Source organism: Oncorhynchus mykiss, chromosome 25 (genome assembly GCF_057628025.1).
Source record: "Oncorhynchus mykiss isolate SJ-2025 chromosome 25, ASM5762802v1, whole genome shotgun sequence".
NCBI classification, from domain to species: Eukaryota; Metazoa; Chordata; class Actinopteri; order Salmoniformes; family Salmonidae; genus Oncorhynchus; species Oncorhynchus mykiss.
In genome coordinates, this window is record NC_143046.1 from 7,757,501 (window position 1) to 7,775,930 (window position 18,430).

General features: G+C 45.5%; 1 protein-coding gene across 5 annotated transcripts in view; it reads left to right on the plus strand.

The window, feature by feature from the left end:
- Positions 1-18,430, plus strand: part of LOC110504507 (E3 ubiquitin-protein ligase MID2) — a 247,304-nt gene that overhangs the window by 125,818 nt on the left and 103,056 nt on the right. For 2 of the 5 annotated variants that reach the window (XM_036970547.2, XM_036970548.2), the window contains exon 3: positions 9,383-9,448. The exons of the other annotated variants lie outside the window; for them this stretch is intronic. In XM_036970547.2, coding sequence (XP_036826442.1) covers positions 9,383-9,448 — 66 coding nt within the window. The remainder of the gene's footprint in view (positions 1-9,382; positions 9,449-18,430) is intronic. 5 annotated transcript variants of the gene reach the window in all.

Consider the following 18,430-nt stretch of genomic DNA (forward strand, 5'->3'; position numbering starts at 1 on the left):
GGCTGCCCAGAGAGGACAGTCTGGGTATAGAAACCGGTCGTCACAGACAAACCTGGCTGCCCAGAGAGGACAGTCTGGGTATAGAGACCGGTCGTCACAGACAAACCTGGCTGCCCAGAGAGGACAGTCTGGGTATAGAGACCGGTCGTCACAGACAAACCTGGCTGCCCAGAGAGGACAAGCTGTTTGGAACCAAGGACTGATCACCCCAATACCACCCTATTCCCTAATACCACCATAGTCCTTAATACCACCCTATTCCCTAATACCACCCTATTCCCTAATACCACCCTATTCCCTAATACCACCTTAGTCCTTAATACCACCCTATTCCCTAATACCACCCTATTCCCTAATACCACCCTATTCCCTAATACCACCCTATTCCCTAATACCACCCTATTCCCTAATACCACCTTAGTCCTTAATACCACCCTATTCCCTAATACCACCCTATTCCCTAATACCACCCTATTCCCTAATACCACCCTATTCCCTAATACCACCCTATTCCCTAATACCACCATAGTCCTTAATACCGCCCTATTCCCTAATACCACCCTATTCCCTAATACCACCCTATTCCCTAATACCACCCTATTCCCTAATACCACCCTATTCCCTAATACCACCCTATTCCCTAATACCACCCTATTCCCTAATACCACCCTATTCCCTAATACCACCATAGTCCTTAATACCACCCTATTCCCTAATACCACCCTATTCCCTAATACCACCCTATTCCCTAATACCACCCTATTCCCTAATACCACCCTATTCCCTAATACCACCCTATTCCCTAATACCACCCTATTCCCTAATACCACCCTATTCCCTAATACCACCATAGTCCTTAATACCACCCTACTCCCTAATACCACCATAGTCCTTAATACCACCCTATTCCCTAATACCACCCTATTCCCTAATACCACCCTATTCCCTAATACCACCCTATTCCCTAATACCACCCTATTCCCTAATACCACCATAGTCCTTAATACCACCCTATTCCCTAATACCACCCTATTCCTTAATACCACCCTATTCCCTAATACCACCCTATTCCCTAATACCACCCTATTCCCTAATACCACCATAGTCCTTAATACCACCCTATTCCCTAATACCACCCTATTCCCTAATACCACCCTATTCCCTAATACCACCCTATTCCCTAATACCACCCTATTCCCTAATACCACCCTATTCCCTAATACCACCCTATTCCCTAATACCACCCTATTCCCTAATACCACCCTATTCCCTAATACCACCATAGTCCTTAATACCACCCTATTCCCTAATACCACCATAGTCCTTAATACCACCCTATTCCCTAATACCACCCTATTCCCTAATACCACCCTATTCCCTAATACCACCCTATTCCCTAATACCACCATAGTCCTTAATACCACCCTATTCCCTAATACCACCCTATTCCTTAATACCACCCTATTCCCTAATACCACCCTATTCCCTAATACCACCCTATTCCCTAATACCACCATAGTCCTTAATACCACCCTATTCCCTAATACCACCCTATTCCCTAATACCACCCTATTCCCTAATACCACCCTATTCCCTAATACCACCCTATTCCCTAATACCACCCTATTCCCTAATACCACCATAGTCCTTAATACCACCCTATTCCCTAATACCACCCTATTCCCTAATACCACCCTATTCCCTAATACCACCCTATTCCCTAATACCACCCTATTCCCTAATACCACCATAGTCCTTAATACCACCCTATTCCCTAATACCACCCTATTCCCTAATACCACCCTATTCCCTAATACCACCATAGTCCTTAATACCACCCTATTCCCTAATACTACCCTATTCCCTAATACCACCCTATTCCCTAATACCACCCTATTCCCTAATACCACCCTATTCCCTAATACCACCCTATTCCCTAATACCACCCTATTCCCTAATACTACCCTATTCCCTAATACCACCTTATTCCCTAATACCACCCTATTCCCTAATACCACCCTATTCCATACATAGTGTACTACTGTTGAGCAAGGACCATAGAGCAAGAGGGGGCCTTTTGGGACACAGTTAAAATTATTTAATGAATGACCCATCTGTCCTGCTTCCCTGCCAGTCCTCCTGTCCTGTCCTCCTGCCCTGTCCTGTCCTGCTTCCCTGACAGTCCTCCTGTCCTGTCCTCCTGCTTCCCTGACAGTCCTCCTGTCCTGTCCTGTCCTGCTTCCCTGACAGTTCTCCTGCCCTGTCCTGTCCTGCTTCCCAGACAGTCCTCCTGTCCTGCCCTGTCCTGTCCTGCTTCCCTGACAGTCCTCCTGTCCTGTCCCCCTGTCCTGTCCCCCTGTCCTGTCCCCCTGTCCTCTCCTGCTGTCCTGTCCTGCTTCCCTGACAGTCCTCCTGTCCTGTCCTGCTGTCCTGTCCTGCTTCCCTGCCAGTCCTCCTGTCCAGTCCTCCTGTCCTGTCCTCCTGTCCTATCCCCCTGTCCTGTCCTGCTGTCCTGTCCTGCTTCCCTGCTCTGATGTTTGCTGTCCAAACCGATGTCACACATCAAATGCTCATCCTCATCCTGTCTTCCTTCCTGCTTCTTCTGACGCAATATGCCATGAATTCTAGCAAGCAGTCATTTCACAGTCTCAGGCAGGCATCGGACAGGACAGCAGGACAGGACAGGACAGGACAGGAGGACTGGACAGGACAACAGGACAGGACAGCAGAACTCAGGCCCACTGACTCACCTGCACCTAGAAATATTTAGTCACACAGGAAGAGAAGAGAGAAAGAGAGGAGGATTGAGCAGAAATTAGACTAACGTGTCAGTAGAGAGAGTAGCAGACTGACCAACGTGTCAGTAGAGAGAGTAGCAGACTGACCAATGTGTCAGTAGAGAGAGTAGCAGACCGACCAACGTGTCAGTAGAGAGAGTAGCAGACTGACCAACTTGTCAGTAGAGAGAGTAGCAGACTGACCAACGTGTCAGTAGAGAGAGTAGCAGACCGACCAACGTGTCAGTGGAGAGAGTAGCAGACTGACCAACTTGTCAGTAGAGAGAGTAGCAAACTGACTAACGTGTCAGTAGAGAGAAGCAGACTGACCAATGTGTCAGTAGAGAGAGTAGCAGACTGACCAACGTGTCAGTAGAGAGAGTAGCAGACTGACCAACGTGTCAGTAGAGAGAGTAGCAGACTGACCCACGTGTCAGTAGAGAGAGTAGCAGACTGAGCAACGTCTCAGTAGAGAGAGTAGCAGACTGACCAACGTGTCAGTAGAGAGAGTAGCAGACTGACCAACTTGTCAGTAGAGAGAGTAGCAGACTGACCAATTAGACTAACGTGTCAGTAGAGAGAGAAGCAGACTGACCAACATGTAAGTAGAGAGAGAAGCAGACTGACCAATGTATCAGTAGAGAGAGAAGCAGACTGACCAACGTGTCAGTAGAGAGAGAAGCAGACTGACCAACGTGTCAGTAGAGAGAGTAGCAGACTGACCAACGTGTCAGTAGAGAGAGTAGCAGACTGACCAACATGTCAGTAGAGAGAGTAGCAGACTGACCAATGTGTCAGTAGAGAGAGTAGCGGACTGACCAACGTGTCAGTAGAGAGAGTAGCAGACTGACCAATTAGACTAACGTGTCAGTAGAGAAAGAAGCAGACTGACCAACATGTAAGTAGAGAGAGAAGCAGACTGACCAATGTATCAGTAGAGAGAGAAGCAGACTGACCAACGTGTCAGTAGAGAGAGAAGCAGACTGACCAACGTGTCAGTAGAGAGAGTAGCAGACTGACCAACATGTCAGTAGAGAGAGTAGCAGACTGACCAATGTGTCAGTAGAGAGAGTAGCAGACTGACCAATGTATCAGTAGAGAGAGAAGCAGACTGACAAATGTATCAGTAGAGAGAGTAGCAGACTGACCAACATGTCAGTAGAGAGAGAAGCAGACTGACCAACATGTCAGTAGAGAGAGAAGCAGACTGACCAGTTAGACTAACATGTCAGTAGAGAGAGAAGCAGACTGACCAACATGTCAGTAGAGAAAGACGCAGACTGACCAATGTATCAGTAGAGAGAGTAGCAGACTGACCAACATGTCAGTAGAGAGAGAAGCAGACTGACCAATGTATCAGTAGAGAGAGAAGCAGACTGACCAACGTGTCAGTAGAGAGAGTAGCAGACTGACCAATGTGTCAGTAGAGAGAGTAGCAGACTGACCAACATGTCAGTAGAGGGAGTAGCAGACTGACCAGTTAGACTAACGTGTCAGTAGAGAGAGTAGCAGACTGAGCAACGTCTCAGTAGAGAGTAGCAGACCGACCAACGTGTCGGACCAATGTATCAGTAGAGAGAGTAGCAGACTGACCAACATGTCAGTAGAGAGAGAAGCAGACTGACCAATGTATCAGTAGAGAGAGTAGCAGACTGACCAACGTGTCAGTAGAGAGAGTAGCAGACTGACCAATGTGTCAGTAGAGAGAGTAGCAGACTGACCAACGTGTCAGTAGAGAGAGTAGCAGACTGACCAACGTGTCAGTAGAGAGAGTAGCAGACTGACCAACGTGTCAGTAGAGCGAGTAGCAGACTGACCAACATGTCAGTAGAGAGAGTAGCAGACCGACCAACGTGTCAGTAGAGAGAGTAGCAGACCGACCAACATGTCAGTAGAGAGAGTAGCAGACTGACCAACGTGTCAGTAGAGAGAGTAGCAGACTGACCAACGTGTCAGTAGAGAGAGTAGCAGACTGACCAACGTATCAGTAGAGAGAGTAGCAGACTGACCAACGTGTCAGTAGAGAGAGTAGCAGACTGACCAACGTGTCAGTAGAGAGAGTAGCAGACTGACCAACATGTCAGTAGAGAGAGTAGCAGACTGACCAACGTGTCAGTAGAGCGAGTAGCAGACTGACCAACGTGTCAGTAGAGCGAGTAGCAGACTGACCAACATGTCAGTAGAGAGAGTAGCAGACTGACCAACGTGTCAGTAGAGAGAGTAGCAGACTGACCAACGTGTCAGTAGAGCGAGTAGCAGACTGACCAACATGTCAGTAGAGAGAGTAGCAGACTGACCAACGTGTCAGTAGAGAGAGTAGCAGACTGACAAACGTGTCAGTAGAGAGAGTAGCAGACTGACCAATGTTTCAGTAGAGAGAGTAGCAGACTGACCAACGTGTCAGTAGAGAGAGTAGCAGACTGACCAACGTGTCAGTAGAGAGAGTAGCAGACTGACCAACGTGTCAGTAGAGCGAGTAGCAGACTGACCAACATGTCAGTAGAGAGAGTAGCAGACTGACCAACTTGTCAGTAGAGCGAGTAGCAGACTGACCAACTTGTCAGTAGAGAGAGTAGCAGACTGACCAAATCAAATGTATTTATAAAGCCCTTCGTACATCAGCTGATGTCACAAAGTGCTGTACAGCAGCAGCACGGCCAGGTGGACTGGGGACAGCAAGGAGTCATCATGCCAGGTAGTCCTGAGGCATGCTCCTAGGGCTCAGGTCCTCCGAGAGAAGAGAGAAAGAGAGAGAGAATTGGAGGGAGCATACTTAAATTCACACAGGACACCGGATAAGACAGGAGAAATACTCCAGATATAACAGACTGACCCCAGCCCCTCGACACATAAACTACTGCAGCATAAATACTGGAGGCTGAGACAGGAGGGGTCAGGAGACACCTGTGGCCCATCCGATGATACCCCCGGACAGGGCCAAACAGGAAGGACCAACGTGTCAGTGGAGTGTAGCAGACAGACCAGTTAGACTAACAGGGGGTTTTGTGGCAGATCGATAAGACTGTCTATGTGTGTGTTCATAGTGTACCAGACCAGACCAGACCAGACCAGACCAGACCAGACCAGACCAGACCTGTCTATGTGTGTTCGTAGTGTACCAGACCAGACCTGACCAGACCTGACCAGACCAGACCTGACCAGACCAGACCTGTCTATGTGTGTTCGTAGTGTACCAGACCAGACCAGACCTGTCTATGTGTGTTCATAGTGTACCAGACCAGACCAGACCAGACCAGACCAGACCTGTCTATGTGTGTTCATAGTGTACCAGACCAGACCAGACCTGTCTATGTGTGTTCATAGTGTACCAGACCAGACCAAACCTGTCTATATGTGTTCGTAGTGTACCAGACCAGACCAAACCAGACCAGACCTGACCAGACCAAACCAGACCAGACCTGACCAGACCAGACCAGACCAGACCTGTCTATGTGTGTTCATAGTGTACCAGACCAGACCTGACCAGACCTGTCTATGTGTGTTCATAGTGTACCAGACCAGACCTGACCAGACCAGACCAGACCTGTCTATGTGTGTTCATAGTGTACCAGACCAGACCAGACCAAACCTGTCTATGTGTGTTCATAGTGTACCAGACCAGACCAGACCAAACCTGTCTATGTGTGTTCATAGTGTACCAGACCAGACCAGACCAGACCAGACCAGACCTGACCAGACCAGACCAGACCTGTCTATGGGTGTTCATAGTGTACCAGACCAGACCAGACCAGACCAGACCAGACCAGACCTGACCAGACCAGACCAGACCAGACCAGACCTGACCAGACCAGACCAGACCTGTCTATGTGTGTTCGTAGTGTACCAGACCAGACCTGACCAGACCAGACCAGACCAGACCTGTCTATGTGTGTTCATAGTGTACCAGACCAGACCTGACCAGACCAGACCAGACCAGACCTGTCTATGTGTGTTCATAGTGTACCAGACCAGACCAGACCAGACCAGACCAGACCAGACCAGACCAGACCTGTCTATGTGTGTTCATAGTGTACCAGACCAGACCAGACCTGACCAGACCAGACCAGACCAGACCTGTCTATGTGTGTTCATAGTGTACCAGACCAGACCAGACCAGACCAGACCTCTCTATGTGTGTTCATAGTGTACCAGACCAGACCTGTCTATGTGTGTTCATAGTGTACCAGACCAGACATGTCTATGTGTGTTCATAGTGTACCAGACCAGACCTGTCTGTCTGTGTGTTCATAGTGTACCAGACCAGACCAGACCTGTCTATGGGTGTTCGTAGTGTACCAGACCAGACCAGACCAGACCTCTCTATGTGTGTTCATAGTGTACCAGACCAGACCTGTCTATGTGTGTTCATAGTGTACCAGACCAGACCAGACCAGACCTGTCTATGGGTGTTCATAGTGTACCAGACCAGACCAGACCAGACCAGACCAGACCAGACCTGTCTATGGGTGTTCGTAGTGTACCAGACCAGACCAGACCTGTCTGTGTGTGTGTTCATAGTGTACCAGACCAGACCTGTCTATGGGTGTTCATAGTGTACCAGACCAGACCTGTCTATGGGTGTTCATAGTGTACCAGACCAGACCAGACCAGACCAGACCAGACCAGACCTGTCTGTGTGTGTGTTCATAGTGTACCAGACCAGACCAGACCAGACCTGTCTGTGTGTGTGTTCATAGTGTACCAGACCAGACCTGTCTATGGGTGTTCATAGTGTACCAGACCAGACCAGACCTGTCTGTGTGTGTGTTCATAGTGTACCAGACCAGACCAGACCTGTCTGTCTGTGTGTTCATAGTGTACCAGACCAGACCAGACCAGACCAGACCAGACCTGTCTATGTGTGTTCATAGTGTACCAGACCAGACCAGACCTGTCTGTGTGTGTGTTCATAGTGTACCAGACCAGACCTGTCTGTGTGTGTTCATAGTGTACCAGACCAGACCAGACCTGTCTATGGGTGTTCATAGTGTACCAGACCAGACCAGACCAGACCAGACCAGACCAGACCAGACCAGACCAGACCTGACCAGACCAGACCAGACCTGTCTATGTGTGTTCATAGTGTACCAGACCAGACCTGTCTATGGGTGTTCATAGTGTACCAGACCAGACCAAACCAGACCTGTCTATGGGTGTTCATAGTGTACCAGACCAGACCAGACCAGACCAGACCTGACCAGACCAGACCAGACCAGACCTGACCAGACCAGACCAGACCTGTCTATGTGTGTTCATAGTGTACCAGACCAGACCTGTCTATGTGTGTTCATAGTGTACCAGACCAGACCTGTCTATGTGTGTTCATAGTGTACCAGACCAGACCAGACCAGACCAGACCAGACCAGACCTGTCTATGGGTGTTCATAGTGTACCAGACCAGACCAGACCAGACCAGACCTGACCAGACCAGACCAGACCAGACCAGACCAGACCTGTCTATGTGTGTTCATAGTGTACCAGACCAGACCTGTCTATGTGTGTTCATAGTGTACCAGACCAGACCTGTCTATGTGTGTTCATAGTGTACCAGACCAGACCAGACCAGACCAGACCAGACCAGACCTGTCTATGTGTGTTCATAGTGTACCAGACCAGACCAGACCTGTCTATGTGTGTTCATAGTGTACCAGACCAGACCAGACCAGACCTGTCTATGTGTGTTCGTAGTGTACCAGACCAGACCTGTCTATGTGTGTTCATAGTGTACCAGACCAGACCAGACCTGTCTATGTGTGTGTTCATAGTGTACCAGACCAGACCTGTCTATGTGTGTTCATAGTGTACCAGACCAGACCAGACCTGTCTATGTGTGTTCATAGTGTACCAGACCAGACCAGACCAGACCTGTCTATGTGTGTTCGTAGTGTACCAGACCAGACCTGTCTATGTGTGTTCATAGTGTACCAGACCAGACCAGACCTGTCTATGTGTGTGTTCATAGTGTACCAGACCAGACCAGACCAGACCTGTCTATGTGTGTTCATAGTGTACCAGACCAGACCTGACCAGACCAGACCAGACCAGACCTGTCTATGTGTGTTCATAGTGTACCAGACCAGACCTGTCTATGTGTGTTCATAGTGTACCAGACCAGACCAGACCTGTCTATGTGTGTTCATAGTGTACCAGACCAGACCAGACCAGACCTGTCTATGTGTGTTCGTAGTGTACCAGACCAGACCTGTCTATGTGTGTTCATAGTGTACCAGACCAGACCAGACCTGTCTATGTGTGTTCATAGTGTACCAGACCAGACCAGACCAGACCTGTCTATGTGTGTTCATAGTGTACCAGACCAGACCTGTCTATGTGTGTTCATAGTGTACCAGACCAGACCAGACCAGACCAGACCAGACCAGACCTGACCTGTCTATGTGTGTTCGTAGTGTACCAGACCAGACCAAACCTGTCTATGTGTGTTCATAGTGTACCAGACCAGACCAGACCAGACCTGTCTGTGTGTGTGTTCATAGTGTACCAGACCAGACCTGTCTGTCTGTGTGTTCATAGTGTACCAGACCAGACCTGTCTGTGTGTGTGTTCATAGTGTACCAGACCAGACCTGTCTATGTGTGTGTTCATAGGCTTTTCAAGTGAGTCCTGGCAGAGTATCTGACGCGGTATTGGAGGCATCAAAGACAAGCGCTGCGGTGAGTCACCCAATGGTTCGCTTGACTTTCAAATCACTGTCCCTCCCAAATGGCACCCTGTTTCCTGTGCTAACTAGTTCACTATGAAGGGCATTGGGTGCCATTTGGGACTCAGCCAGTGTCCTGGTTGTCCTGGTGTTTGGAGAGGGAGAGGCCACTGAGACAATGGACACAAACGGTCACACAGCCAGGTGGACGTTTTGGATTGTCCTTCCTCTCATGCGTCTCATTCACATGCATGAATAGATAACCAGCTTCAAAAAGAGCTTCCGCTTTGTTTTTGCTTCCTGCGGCTGTTGTTTCTTCCTGTTGTTGTTGTTGTTGCTTCTTCTTTGTTACTGCTGTTGCTTAAATTCATGGGCTGCTATGTTCTCCCCCCCCTCTCTCTCTCTCCCTCTCTCTCACCCTCCCTCTCTCTCTCTCCCTCCCTTTCTCTCTCCCTCCCTCTCTCTCCCTCCCTCTCTCTCCCTCTCTCTCTTTCTCTCTCTCTCCCTCCCCCTTCCTCTCTCTCTCTCTCTCTTTCTCTCCCTCTCTCTCTCTCTCTCTCTCTCCCTCTATCTTTCTCTCTCTCTCCCCCTCTTTCTCTCACTCTCTCTCTCCCCATCTCTCTCTTTCTCTCTCTCTCTCTCTCTCTCTCCCTCTCTCTCTCTCTCCCTCTCTTCCTCTCTCCCTCTGAGATCTCAACCTTCTGACTAACCCACTTACTGCACTGTCGGAACTAGAAGCACAAGCATTTCGCTACAGGCACATTAACATCTGCTAACCATGTGTGTGTGGCCAAAACAAGTGGATTTTATTTGATTTTGATCTCAACCCTCTGACTAACCCACTAACTATCAGGGATCTCAACCCTCTGACTAACCCACTAACTATCAGGGATCTCAACCCTTTGACTAACCCTCTAACTATCAGGGATCTCAACCCTCTGACTAACCCACTAACTATCAGAGATCTCAACCCTCTGATTAACCCACTAACTATCAGGGATCTCAACCCTTTGACTAACCCTCTAACTATCAGGGATCTCAACCCTCTGACTAACCCACTAACTATCAGAGATCTCAACCCTCTGACTAACCCACTAACTATCAGGGATCTCAACCCTCTGACTAACCCACTGTATGTTGTGAATGTAGCTGGATAGTATTCTGAATATTTCTACAGAACTATTTTGATTCTCTCTCTCTATATCGTTCAAGGTTATCTTGTGTTATCTGTTATCTCTCAGACTATTGGCTTTGGTTTGGACGGCTGATGGTATCTTACAGTATGAATACATTGGTTTATTGGGGACTGTAACCTGTAGTTCAGATGGTTTATTGGGGACTATAACCTGTAGTTCAGATGGTTTATTGGGGACTATAACCTGTAGTTCAGATGGTTTATTGAGGACTATAACCTGTAGTTCAGATGGTTTATTGGGGACTATAACCTGTAGTTCAGATGGTTTATTGGGGGACTATAACCTGTAGTTCAGATGGTTTATTGGGGACTATAACCTGTAGTTCAGATGGTTTATTGGGGACTATAACCTGTAGTTCAGATGGTTTATTGGGGACTATAACCTGTAGTTCAGATGGTTTATTGAGGACTATAACCTGTAGTTCAGATGGTTTATTGGGGACTATAACCTGTAGTTCAGATGGTTTATTGGGGACTATAACCTGTAGTTCAGATGGTTTATTGGGGACTATAACCTGTAGTTCAGATGGTTTATTGGGGACTGTAACCTGTAGTTCAGATGGTTTATTGGGGGACTATAACCTGTAGTTCAGATGGTTTATTGGGGACTGTAACCTGTAGTTCAGATGGTTTATTGGGGACTGTAACCTGTAGTTCAGATGGTTCATTGGGGACTATAACCTGTAGTTCAGATGGTTTATTGGGGGACTATAACCTGTAGTTCAGATGGTTTATTGGGGACTATAACCTGTAGTTCAGGTGGTTCACTGGGGACTATAACCTGCAGTTCAGATGGTTTATTGGGGACTGTAACCTGTAGTTCAGATGGTTCACTGGGGACTATAACCTGTAGTTCAGATGGTTTATTGGGGACTGTAACCTGTAGTTCAGATGGTTTATTGTGGACTGTAACCTGTAGTTCAGATGGTTTATTGGGGACTGTAACCTGTAGTTCAGATGGTTTATTGGGGACTATAACCTGTAGTTCAGATGGTTCACTGGGGACTGTAACCTGTAGTTCAGATGGTTTATTGGGGACTATAACCTGTAGTTCAGATGGTTTATTGGGGACTATAACCTGTAGTTCAGATGGTTCACTGGGGACTGTAACCTGTAGTTCAGATGGTTTATTGGGGACTATAACCTGTAGTTCAGATGGTTCACTGGGGACTGTAACCTGTAGTTCAGATGGTTTATTGAGGACTATAACCTGTAGTTCAGATGGTTCACTGGGGACTGTAACCTGTAGTTCAGATGGTTTATTGAGGGACTATAACCTGTAGTTCAGATGGTTTATTGGGGACTATAACCTGTAGTTCAGATGGTTCACTGGGGACTATAACCTGTAGTTCAGATGGTTTATTGGGGACTATAACCTGTAGTTCAGATGGTTTATTGGGGACTATAACCTGTAGTTCAGATGGTTTATTGGGGACTATAACCTGTAGTTCAGATGGTTTATTGGGGACTGTAACCTGTAGTTCAGATGGTTCACTGGGGACTGTAACCTGTAGTTCAGATGGTTTATTGGGGACTATAACTTGTAGTTCAGATGGTTTATTGGGGACTATAACCTGTAGTTCAGATGGTTTATTGAGGGACTATAACCTGTAGTTCAGATGGTTCACTGGGGACTATAACCTGTAGTTCAGATGGTTCACTGGGGACTGTAACCTGTAGTTCAGATGGTTTATTGGGGACTGTAACCTGTAGTTCAGATGGTTTATTGAGGACTATAACCTGTAGTTCAGATGGTTTATTGGGGACTATAACTTGTAGTTCAGATGGTTTATTGGGGACTATAACCTGTAGTTCAGATGGTTTATTGAGGGACTATAACCTGTAGTTCAGATGGTTCACTGGGGACTATAACCTGTAGTTCAGATGGTTCACTGGGGACTGTAACCTGTAGTTCAGATGGTTTATTGGGGACTGTAACCTGTAGTTCAGATGGTTCATTGGGGACTATAACCTGTAGTTCAGATGGTTTATTGGGGACTATAACCTGTAGTTCAGATGGTTTATTGGGGACTATAACCTGTAGTTCAGATGGTTTATTGGGGACTATAACCTGAACCTGTAGTTCAGATGGTTTATTGAGGACTATAACCTGTAGTTCAGATGGTTTATTGGGGACTATAACCTGTAGTTCAGATGGTTCACTGGGGACTATAACCTGTAGTTCAGATGGTTCACTGGGGACTGTAACCTGTAGTTCAGATGGTTTATTGGGGACTATAACCTGTAGTTCAGATGGTTTATTGGGGACTATAACCTGTAGTTCAGATGGTTTATTGGGGACTGTAACCTGTAGTTCAGATGGTTCATTGGGGACTATAACCTGTAGTTCAGATGGTTTATTGGGGACTATAACCTGTAGTTCAGATGGTTTATTGGGGACTATAACCTGTAGTTCAGATGGTTTATTGGGGACTGTAACCTGTAGTTCAGATGGTTTATTGAGGACTATAACCTGTAGTTCAGATGGTTTATTGAGGACTATAACCTGTAGTTCAGATGGTTTATTGAGGACTATAACCTGTAGTTCAGATGGTTTATTGGGGACTATAACCTGTAGTTCAGATGGTTTATTGAGGACTATAACCTGTAGTTCAGATGGTTTATTGGGGACTATAACCTGTAGTTCAGATGGTTTATTGGGGACTGTAACCTGTAGTTCAGATGGTTCACTGGGGACTATAACCTGTAGTTCAGATGGTTTATTGGGGACTGTAACCTGTAGTTCAGATGGTTTATTGGGGACTGTAACCTGTAGTTCAGATGGTTTATTGGGGACTATAACCTGTAGTTCAGATGGTTCACTGGGGACTGTAACCTGTAGTTCAGATGGTTTATTGGGGACTATAACCTGTAGTTCAGATGGTTTATTGGGGACTATAACCTGTAGTTCAGATGGTTCACTGGGAACTGTAACCTGTAGTTCAGATGGTTTATTGGGGACTATAACCTGTAGTTCAGATGGTTCACTGGGGACTGTAACCTGTAGTTCAGATGGTTTATTGAGGACTATAACATGTAGTTCAGATGGTTCACTGGGGACTGTAACCTGTAGTTCAGATGGTTTATTGAGGGACTATAACCTGTAGTTCAGATGGTTTATTGGGGACTATAACCTGTAGTTCAGATGGTTTATTGAGGACTATAACCTGTACTTCAGATGGTTTATTGGGGACTATAACCTGTAGTTCAGATGGTTCACTGGGGACTGTAACCTGTAGTTCAGATGGTTTATTGGGGACTATAACCTGTAGTTCAGATGGTTTATTGGGGACTATAACATGTAGTTCAGATGGTTTATTGAGGACTATAACCTGTAGTTCAGATGGTTTATTGGGGACTATAACCTGTAGTTCAGATGGTTTATTGGGGACTATAACTTGTAGTTCAGATGGTTTATTGGGGACTGTAACCTGTAGTTCAGATGGTTCACTGGGGACTATAACCTGTAGTTCAGATGGTTTATTGGGGACTATAACCTGTAGTTCAGATGGTTTATTGGGGACTGTAACCTGTAGTTCAGATGGTTCACTGGGGACTATAACCTGTAGTTCAGATGGTTTATTGGGGACTATAACCTGTAGTTCAGATGGTTTATTGAGGACTATAACCTGTAGTTCAGATGGTTTATTGAGGACTATAACCTGTAGTTCAGATGGTTTATTGGGGACTATAACTTGTAGTTCAGATGGTTTATTGGGGACTATAACCTGTAGTTCAGATGGTTTATTGAGGGACTATAACCTGTAGTTCAGATGGTTCACTGGGGACTATAACCTGTAGTTCAGATGGTTCACTGGGGACTGTAACCTGTAGTTCAGATGGTTTATTGGGGACTGTAACCTGTAGTTCAGATGGTTCATTGGGGACTATAACCTGTAGTTCAGATGGTTTATTGGGGACTATAACCTGTAGTTCAGATGGTTTATTGGGGACTATAACCTGTAGTTCAGATGGTTTATTGGGGACTATAACCTGTAGTTCAGATGGTTTATTGAGGACTATAACCTGTAGTTCAGATGGTTTATTGGGGACTATAACCTGTAGTTCAGATGGTTCACTGGGGACTATAACCTGTAGTTCAGATGGTTCACTGGGGACTGTAACCTGTAGTTCAGATGGTTTATTGGGGACTATAACCTGTAGTTCAGATGGTTTATTGGATGACTATAACCTGTAGTTCAGATGGTTTATTGGGGACTGTAACCTGTAGTTCAGATGGTTCATTGGGGACTATAACCTGTAGTTCAGATGGTTTATTGGGGACTATAACCTGTAGTTCAGATGGTTTATTGGGGACTATAACCTGTAGTTCAGATGGTTTATTGGGGACTGTAACCTGTAGTTCAGATGGTTTATTGAGGACTATAACCTGTAGTTCAGATGGTTTATTGAGGACTATAACCTGTAGTTCAGATGGTTTATTGAGGACTATAACCTGTAGTTCAGATGGTTTATTGGGGACTATAACCTGTAGTTCAGATGGTTTATTGAGGACTATAACCTGTAGTTCAGATGGTTTATTGGGGACTATAACCTGTAGTTCAGATGGTTTATTGGGGACTGTAACCTGTAGTTCAGATGGTTCACTGGGGACTATAACCTGTAGTTCAGATGGTTTATTGGGGACTGTAACCTGTAGTTCAGATGGTTTATTGGGGACTGTAACCTGTAGTTCAGATGGTTTATTGGGGACTATAACCTGTAGTTCAGATGGTTCACTGGGGACTGTAACCTGTAGTTCAGATGGTTTATTGGGGACTATAACCTGTAGTTCAGATGGTTTATTGGGGACTATAACCTGTAGTTCAGATGGTTCACTGGGAACTGTAACCTGTAGTTCAGATGGTTTATTGGGGACTATAACCTGTAGTTCAGATGGTTCACTGGGGACTGTAACCTGTAGTTCAGATGGTTTATTGAGGACTATAACATGTAGTTCAGATGGTTCACTGGGGACTGTAACCTGTAGTTCAGATGGTTTATTGAGGGACTATAACCTGTAGTTCAGATGGTTTATTGGGGACTATAACCTGTAGTTCAGATGGTTTATTGAGGACTATAACCTGTACTTCAGATGGTTTATTGGGGACTATAACCTGTAGTTCAGATGGTTCACTGGGGACTGTAACCTGTAGTTCAGATGGTTTATTGGGGACTATAACCTGTAGTTCAGATGGTTTATTGGGGACTATAACCTGTAGTTCAGATGGTTTATTGAGGACTATAACCTGTAGTTCAGATGGTTTATTGGGGACTATAACCTGTAGTTCAGATGGTTTATTGGGGACTGTAACCTGTAGTTCAGATGGTTTATTGAGGACTATAACCTGTAGTTCAGATGGTTTATTGGGGACTATAACCTGTAGTTCAGATGGTTCACTGGGGACTGTAACCTGTAGTTCAGATGGTTTATTGGGGACTATAACCTGTAGTTCAGATGGTTTATTGGGGACTATAACCTGTAGTTCAGATGGTTTATTGAGGGACTATAACCTGTAGTTCAGATGGTTTATTGGGGACTGTAACCTGTAGTTCAGATGGTTTATTGGGGACTATAACCTGTAGTTCAGATGGTTTATTGGGGACTATAACCTGTAGTTCAGATGGTTTATTGGGGACTGTAACCTGTAGTTCAGATTGTTCACTGGGGACTATAACCTGTAGTTCAGATGGTTCACTGGGGACTATAACCTGTAGTTCAGATGGTTTATTGGGGACTATAACCTGTAGTTCAGATGGTTTATTGAGGGACTATAACCTGTAGTTCAGATGGTTCACTGGGGACTATAACCTGTAGTTCAGATGGTTCACTGGGGACTATAACCTGTAGTTCAGATGGTTCACTGGGGACTATAACCTGTAGTTCAGATGGTTCACTGGGGACTATAACCTGTAGTTCAGATGGTTCACTGGGGACTATAACCTGTAGTTCAGATGGTTTATTGGGGACTATAACCTGTAGTTCAGATGGTTTATTGGGGACTATAACCTGTAGTTCAGATGGTTTATTGGGGACTATAACCTGTAGTTCAGATGGTTCACTGGGGACTATAACCTGTAGTTCAGATGGTTTATTGGGGACTGTAACCTGTAGTTCAGATGGTTTATTGGGGACTATAACCTGTAGTTCAGATGGTTTATTGGGGACTATAACCTGTAGTTCAGATGGTTTATTGAGGGACTATAACCTGTAGTTCAGATGGTTTATTGAGGGACTATAACCTGTAGTTCAGATGGTTCACTGGGGACTATAACCTGTAGTTCAGATGGTTCACTGGGGACTATAACCTGTAGTTCAGATGGTTTATTGGGGACTGTAACCTGTAGTTCAGATGGTTTATTGGGGACTATAACCTGTAGTTCAGATGGTTTATTGGGGACTATAACCTGTAGTTCAGATGGTTCACTGGGGACTATAACCTGTTGTTCAGATGGTTTATTGGGGACTATAACCTGTAGTTCAGATGGTTTATTGGGGACTTTAACCTGTAGTTCAGATGGTTTATTGGGGACTATAACCTGTAGTTCAGATGGTTTATTGGGGACTATAACCTGTAGTTCAGATGGTTTATTGGGGACTATAACCTGTAGTTCAGATGGTTTATTGGGGACTATAACCTGTAGTTCAGATGGTTTATTGGGGACTGTAACCTGTAGTTCAGATGGTTTATTGGGGACTATAACCTGTAGTTCAGATGGTTTATTGGGGACTGTAACCTGTAGTTCAGATGGTTTATTGGGGACTGTAACCTGTAGTTCAGATGGTTTATTGAGGACTATAACCTGTAGTTCAGATGGTTTATTGGGGACTATAACCTGTAGTTCAGATGGTTTATTGGGGACTATAACCTGTAGTTCAGATGGTTTATTGGGGACTGTAACCTGTAGTTCAGATGGTTTATTGGGGACTATAACCTGTAGTTCAGATGGTTTATTGAGGGACTATAACCTGTAGTTCAGACGGTTTATTGAGGGACTATAACCTGTAGTTCAGATGGTTTATTGGGGACTATAACCTGTAGTTCAGACGGTTTATTGAGGGACTATAACCTGTAGTTCAGATGGTTTATTGGGGACTGTAACCTGTAGTTCAGATGGTTTATTGGGGACTGTAACCTGTAGTTCAAATGGTTTATTGGGGGACTGTAACCTGTAGTTCAGATGGTTTATTGGGGACTATAACCTGTAGTTCAGATGGTTTATTGGGGACTGTAACCTGTAGTTCAAATGGTTTATTGGGGGACTGTAACCTGTAGTTCAGATGGTTTATTGGGGACTGTAACCTGTAGTTCAGATGGTTTATTGGGGGACTGTAACCTGTAGTTCAGATGGTTTATTGGGGACTATAACCTGTAGTTCAGATGGTTTATTGGGGACTATAACCTGTAGTTCAGATGGTTTATTGAGGGACTATAACCTGTAGTTCAGATGGTTCACTGGGGACTATAACCTGTAGTTCAGATGGTTCACTGGGGACTGTAACCTGTAGTTCAGATGGTTTATTGGGGACTGTAACCTGTAGTTCAGATGGTTCACTGGGGACTATAACCTGTAGTTCAGATGGTTTATTGGGGACTATAACCTGTAGTTCAGATGGTTTATTGGGGACTATAACCTGTAGTTCAGATGGTTTATTGGGGACTATAACCTGTAGTTCAGATGGTTTATTGAGGACTATAACCTGTAGTTCAGATGGTTTATTGGGGACTATAACCTGTAGTTCAGATGGTTTATTGGGGACTGTAACCTGTAGTTCAGATGGTTTATTGGGGACTATAA